The 7,471-nt window shown below is 29.5% G+C and overlaps 1 protein-coding gene across 2 annotated transcripts; it reads right to left on the bottom strand.

Annotated features, from left to right (window-relative positions):
* Positions 1-1,646: 1,646 nt before the first annotated feature.
* LOC131181510 (uncharacterized) lies at positions 1,647-4,910 on the bottom strand. Of its 2 annotated transcripts, none has more exons than XM_058149986.1 (4): positions 4,737-4,910; positions 4,405-4,459; positions 2,300-2,492; positions 1,647-1,910 (listed from the first exon to the last, which is right to left on the bottom strand). In XM_058149986.1, the coding sequence occupies exons 2-4, from the start codon at positions 4,456-4,458 to the stop codon at positions 1,780-1,782; spliced, it is 378 nt and encodes a 125-aa protein (XP_058005969.1). In that variant the 5' UTR covers position 4,459; positions 4,737-4,910; the 3' UTR covers positions 1,647-1,779. The 2 variants fall into 2 exon arrangements, with proteins under 2 accessions (XP_058005969.1, XP_058005968.1); XM_058149985.1 differs by having other exon boundaries at positions 4,405-4,489; positions 4,738-4,908.
* Between the last annotated feature and the right edge of the window lie 2,561 nt (positions 4,911-7,471).

The following is a 7,471-nucleotide window of genomic DNA, read 5'->3' as shown; positions in this document are numbered from 1 at the left end:
TAAAAATTTAGCTCATATTAATTTAGAAATTTATAATTTCCTATTAGATTGACTTTATTGATACTCAATTTGAAGTTGAATAAATTTTAAGGAAAAAAAAAAGTTGGATGACTTTTATGAAACAACTTATAAAGTTAAATGACCTCAAGTGACAACTACCAAACATATATAAATGCAAAATTATCATATTGTAAATAAGAGCAGCAAGTGGCTCAACACTAGTGCCCTCCTCCCATAGGAACAGTCAAGGTAAATGTTGATGCAGCTGTTGTTAGTATGTGAGGAAAAGAGCCATAGCTGCCTTTGCTAGAGATGAAACTAGTTCTTTGTTGGATTTGCAGGGTCATATTTTCCATTAACAAACTAATCTTTTGATTCTGGAAGCCTTAGCCTTCAGAGGAGCTGTTATGTTATCTAGAAGGAACGGACGATAGACTGTCATTATCAATGGTGATGCTCTTGTTGTTGTTGTTGAAGTGCTTCAGGGATCGTCTTCCTTGTTACATATTTAAGACATTATTAATAATGCTTTGATGTTAAATCAAAGCTTAGATTAGAATTTTTTTTTTTTTTTAAGAGGACTTGTAATTCTGTTGCTCTTTGTCATGCACAGAAAACACTTCATGATTAGTCATTTCTGTGCAATCCCATGATGCAGGTTGCTTCCCTTTGTTCTTTGGTGCCACCCTTGACTTCACAGTAAAGTAATACATTTCGCTTAAAAAAAAAATTTATTACTTCAGTATATTCGTAAAATTTTACCATAAATCATAAAGATTATAATAAAATTATATGAACCCTTTTAATTTTAAATGAGTCATATCATACTTACATGTATATAATTACTCTATAAATTATAAATATGAACATGAAATCCATTTATAGTAGAAATAAATATTTTACAACAATTATTCTTAATAATTCAAGACACAGTAGACATAAAACATTTTAATAAAAATAATATTTATTATATCTTAGACATAGTGTATATATATATATATATATATATATATATATATATATATATATATATATATATATATATATAAAGGGGACTTGTTTGTTATAAGAAAATGATAGTGACGTTCTATTATTATTCAATTGGTGATGGAAGCCTGTGTTTTTATTCGGCGGATAACGTCTACTTACCAACTTGATGCACCATATACATTGCATGTGCATCTCTATCCACCGAATAAACTGGAGTCGGGTTACTTGTCAATACTTTTGGGAACTATTTCAGCCCAACCCTATCTCATTCCTCAATATATTCATGCATTTTGCTCCGTTGTGCAACGTGACAAAATAGATTCGCTTTCCAACTGAGCTCCAAATACTATTGTTTTTGCGTATCTGACTAGCTTAAAGCGTTTCCTCAAGCAAATGATCCATATTACAAAACCAAAAGCAAAGCACACAACCGAGCTAAGGGTCCAGATAATCAACTACTCAAGGGAAAATTAGATGCTATAAAATTTCTGTAGAGAATGTCCAAGTGCGAATATCTTCATAACTGATCCATGTTACAATGATTTCCTTGATATCACACTCATTATATTCTGTTCCCAAGATTGAAACAGGAATTCAACTGCAAATCATCAGGAATAAATATATATTTATATATATATAAAAAAAAAAAAAAAACGTATACGAAAGAAAGTTCTCCATTGAAGAACTTTTACCAGCATCTTGCCAGATTGAAGACAAAAGTTGACTTATCTAATATTCTGTTTCCTAAACAAAAACAAAACTACAAATACATACACATACGGTTTGGCTTCAGGGTTCCAGCTTCAAGGAAACGACTCTTGACTGTCTGTTGCGTTTTGCTACTTTAACAAAGACTACAGAAAGGCAGGATGGAGCCCACCATGGCCTACGAACTTTTTGCTCTCCTTTTAGGCAAGCCACTGGAATGGTGTCAATAAAAGCAACTCAATTAAAATCACATTCCAGAATGATCAGGATAAAATGGGTATTTGTCTAACAAGCACATTTCCAAAGCAACATCCACTACTATTTCCATTCCATGTCATCAAACATTTGGATATATGGGATAAATGAAACGCCATCTTATATTCAAAAGAACATCCTTTACTTGGTTAGAGACGAGCATGCTGGAAAAAATTAAGTCTCGCATTTAAAAAGAACACAATATCAAAAAAAAAAAAAAAAAAGGAGGCCATTATCATGAAATTTTTAGCAAGATCCCTGACAAATGTTAACAAACTTCGGGTAACTTGTTAATGACACAGCAAGCATAGATAGATAGATATGGAGAGTGAGTAAGTGAGAACACCTTTTATTCGTCTGAGCTCCTTACATAGTGTGATGAAGTCTCCCCATTTCATGTGACATCGCCTTATAAACCGTAGAATCTGTTCAGTTGTGAACATGGACATACCCTCCAGATATTCTCCATTAACAGCATTTTCCTTGAAAATCTGGCGGTAGCTACCCAGATTTATCTCTTCCAACCACAAACCAACATCCTAGCGAAATTAAAAGAAGGCAAACAGAGGACTAATGTTAGGCCATACAGTGGCACAGAGCACGCAAGATTATTTAGGTATATTAGTAAACATTTCTGTCAAGGTAATAAAATGACATAACTTGCTGGTTCTCAATAACAACAACAGACAAAATGTTTTCAGAAGTCTAAAAGAACATGGTTCTCACGCAATTCTTAGGTCTACCCTGATCATCAATCATGACTTTATGCAATGAGTTGGCCAATGAATAACAATCATGCTATTTTACATTCTTCATGATAAAATGCTCTTTTGAGCAGCATTTAATTAGCTAGCCTATGTTAACCTATTGATGCAGATTCATCTCATTTCTATGCCATGCTACCATTTGGAAAAATAAAATAAAATTGATGCTTCTTGTAAACTATATATAAATTTGTCAGATCTAAGGATAATCTCTGCAAAGAAATACTCGTCATAATATACTATCATGTTAACATAGACCACAAATTGATCAACGTAATCCTTCCACCATACTGATTGACCAGCTCAGTACATCAACTGTTGCAGTTGATCTTGTCTAGCACTATGGTACAGTTTCCCCACCAGGAACCTCCTTCAAGCTACCATTACATGCTGCAAAATCCCACATTTCTAATGGACATGAACTATACAATTCTCTAACATAACATATAAATTTTAACTGGAACACAAAATAGTAGTAGCATATTCTGATGATAATTTGTGAATCCTCTTTTGCTGAGTCAAGCTTCAAAACTGTAGACAAACCAATAAATACAACATAAAGCTATTACTGTTTATCAAATATCCTTATAGCCACAGTATATTACTTCTTCTATACTATTCTCATGCATGTATCTTTTTGTAACAAACTTTGCTGTTAAGTAGCACTCCTTTGTCATGTATGATGCAGGAAATTAAGTGAACTGTCCAAAACTTGTGTATTTCAAACAACAAACTCATAATCAGGAGTTCAGGACATCATTGCTACCAGTAATGCTACATGCCTGAGCCCACAGTAGAGAAGAAGTACAAGATAAAACTTCCACATGAACAAACAAAAGATATGACTGATTGATGCATAACAATTACACAAACACAAACACAATGGTTCAGAAAAAACCCATTTTTTTGATACTTTTGATTTACAAGAATGAAACACTCAGCACACAAAAAGGTTCAGAAAGCTAATAAAAACAGACACTCTAGAAGCAAGAATCTCAGTGCTTAGTCCAAATAACGGAACTGACTGCATAACAAGTTGACAACTAAGAAACATCAACGACATATATGGATCAAAACAAAATGAATAAATAATCCAATGTTGCTCTGGTGCACATGCAAATGATGACTAAAAACCTAAAACCATATGCTGCCTCGCCTCACCACAGAATCCTAAAGAACCACTTATACAACTTAAGAGAGCCGCAGAAAAATGCCTCAAAACTCCTCACTGGTGCTCAGTGAAATATGATCAAATGAACTTTGACTTATTTAACTCATTCAGTTGGTTTTGTACTGCAAAACTAATGAAATGCCCCCGCTCCAAACTTGTTCCAGTTGACTTTGCCATTAAGAAGAAGAGGGGAAAAAAAAACAACTGAAATTTGAGAAAGCAAATAAAGCAATCATAACCCACCAAAACTGGAAAAAAAAAAAAAAAAAAAAAAAAAGAACTCACAGAATTATATATAAAATTAACGAAGGGAAAAACCATCACAATCAGAACTTCCAACTACGAAAATGTTTGAAATGATTATAATTCTTACTAGTATTAGAACTTCCAACTACGAAAATGTTTGAAATGATTATAATTCTTACTAGTATTAACAAGATCTAATTGAAGATCCAATAAATATTTAAAAACAAAAATAAAAAAGTGGAGAGAGAGAGAAAGAGAGAAATCGATTACCTCAACAGTCCAAATGAAGAAATCGAGAGGCTCCGGTCGCCTTTCTTTGCTCATTTCCTTAGTAAAATATCCCAAATTACCTTATCTTCAAAGCCAAACAGAATCTCAATTTCATCAAAATCATCCAATTCTCACTCCAAAAAAAGGCAGAGAAAAACCAATCGAAAACTCTCTTTTTGAAAATCTTCGAATTAAGAAATCAGTCAAAACAAAGAAATAGATTCCAATTCAACTTTCCCTTTATTGAACTTGTAATATTGTTCCTTTTCCTTTTCCAGGGAAGCAAACAAAGAGAGAGAAAGAAAGAGAGAGAGAGCGTGCATGGATACTTACCGTGCGAATGCGAGAGAATGTGGAAATTTAGAGAGTGAATTTTCTCTCCATTTGAGGGGAAAAAAAATAAAATAAAAAAATTGGGAAAAAGAGAGGGAAGAGAGAAGATAATGTGTAATCAAGGAGACAAAGGCACAGTGTGTTCGGTGTCGCTTTAATGGGACTGATCTGATTGGGTTCGGTTCATCCTTTCTTTTCTTTCTTTCGCTCCACCTTCACGAACGCTTGTGCGTGTGTTTTTGCTTTACTTCCTCGGTTACAGTACTACACGCGCTCCTTCAGTAGCTGTTGCTCCACTCGCCTCTTCTTTTCTTAATATAATTAATTTTTTAAAATGTATATTACACGTTATTTATATTTATTAAATATATTCATAATTTAAATTATTTATGTATTTTTAAAAAAATATTTGTATATTAATTTATTATATATAATATAATATTATCATATAATATATTAATTTTCAATTGATCAATTAAATTTATAGGTATTCTAAATTTTTAATTAAATTTAAATTAAAATAAAAACAAAATCAAAAAATTAAAATCAAAGATCACTTATTAAATGTAAATTGAAATGGAATTTTTTTAACATTTATTAACTAAGATTTAGTATGAATATTTATTTAATAAATTAATTCTAATATTTTAATTTGTAATAATATATATATACATATAAGTGTTATCAAAATTTTTTATTTAATGAAAAATTATAGATAAATTCTTTTTTTCATAATTAACTTTTTTTTTAATTTATAAACCAAAAAAGCTAGCTTTCTTTTTTTTTCTTAATCAAATTATATTTATAAAATCCTCATTTTACTAAAAATCTAATTGCAATATTATTCAACATTTTTTTAAAATTACTTAACATGTAAGTTAAAATTATAAAAAGTAGATAATTTCCTTTTAATTATAAAGTTGTTCACTTGGATTTTTATTTTTATTTTTATTATATATTTTTTTAAAATTTTAAATTATAAAGAGAATTAAAAATACTATATATTGTTAATAATAGAATTACTTATAAATTATAATATAATAATTAAAGAAATAATGTAATTTTAGAATGATAAATAGAATCATTTATCATTTTATTTATTAATATATACTCTTATTATTTATTTTTTCATATATTATAATAAAGTAATAAATACAATTAAACAAATGCATAAAATTCTTAGTTCATAATAAAAATTGAGAAATACATAAGTTAATATTCATCTTAAGAAACTAAATTACATTTTCATTATAGTTTAAATATTCTTTTGCCATAAATTAAAGTCCATTTATTTTTTGACCAAAAAGTTAAAAAATAAATAAATAAATAAAAATTGACCAAATCAAACTATATATATACAGAAAAGAAACAAAGGAGAGAAAGAGAAAGGATGCACTTTTTCACCTATACTCTTTCTGCTTGTTTCACCATGTCTTTTATGTGCCCCTTAATGTCATCTGAATAACATTTATAGGATATCCGTATCAATTAAATTTTACATGAAATAGAATTCTTAAATAATTGAGATAATAATTTAAATAAAATAAAAATTAATTTTAACCAATTTAAATTATTATTTTGCTAAATTTAGTTTATATACACATGAATGTTATGTAAAATAAAATTCAAGTTCGTATAGTACTCAACCCAACTCAACTAAGCCTTTATCTCAAAAATTTATGATCGGCTATATGGATTCCCTTTCTCTACTCTATACGATTTTAGGTTAAATCCTCATAAATATGAAATATGTAATGTTTCTAGACCATGTTGTACTGCTCTCCTCTAAGTCAATTTAGGTCTACCCATTTTTTTCTTTATATCCTTTAACCTAATGTGCTCTACTTGTCTAACTGGAGCATCCATATGTTTATGCTTCACATGACCAAACCACCTCAATATTCCTTCTCTCAACTTATCTTCAATTGACACCACTCCTATCTTTTATCTAATACTCTCATTATGGACTTTATCTAGTCTAGTATGGCCACTCATCCACCTTAACATTCTCATCTCTGCAACTCTTATCTTAGACGCATACGACTCTTTCAGTATCCAACACTCACTACCATATAACATAACCGGTCGTATGGCTGTATTGTAAAATTTTCCTTTCAACTTATTAGGAATCTTACCATCACATAAAACTCCCATGACAAGTCTCCACTTCAACCATCCGGTTTTAATCCTATGACTAACATACTCATCATATTCCCCATCTACTTGAAAGACTGAGCCTAGATATTTAAAGTGATTACTTTGGGACAATACAATTCCATTCAAACTAACTAATTCCCTATCATCCGTTTGGCATTGACTGAACTTGCAATGCATGTATTCTGTCTTCGTTTTACTTAACTTAAAACCCTTTGACTCTAGTGTATATATATATATATATATATATATATAAAGTATAAATGAGGGACAAACTTATGAATCATAAAAAATACACTTTCTTTTTATATTATTTACAATATTATAAAAATGTAAATAAAAAGATTTAAAAAAAAAAGAATCATGATTATAATAAACCATAATTATGACTTGTGAATAAGTGTAATATTAATAGAATTTCTCACACATATGAAATTTCTTTTATAAAAAATTATAATAGAATTTAAATTTATATATTATAATAAAGTAATAAATTTAATAATTAATTAAAAGTTAGCCTTTATATAACATTGTCAGTTTCAAACCAAATTGGATTTATTATTTTTTTAAAACATGAATT

Source organism: Hevea brasiliensis, chromosome 7 (genome assembly GCF_030052815.1).
Source record: "Hevea brasiliensis isolate MT/VB/25A 57/8 chromosome 7, ASM3005281v1, whole genome shotgun sequence".
NCBI lineage: Eukaryota > Viridiplantae > Streptophyta > Magnoliopsida > Malpighiales > Euphorbiaceae > Hevea > Hevea brasiliensis.
The sequence above is the reverse complement of the archived record's forward strand: the minus strand, read 5'-3'. Positions and strand labels throughout refer to the sequence as shown.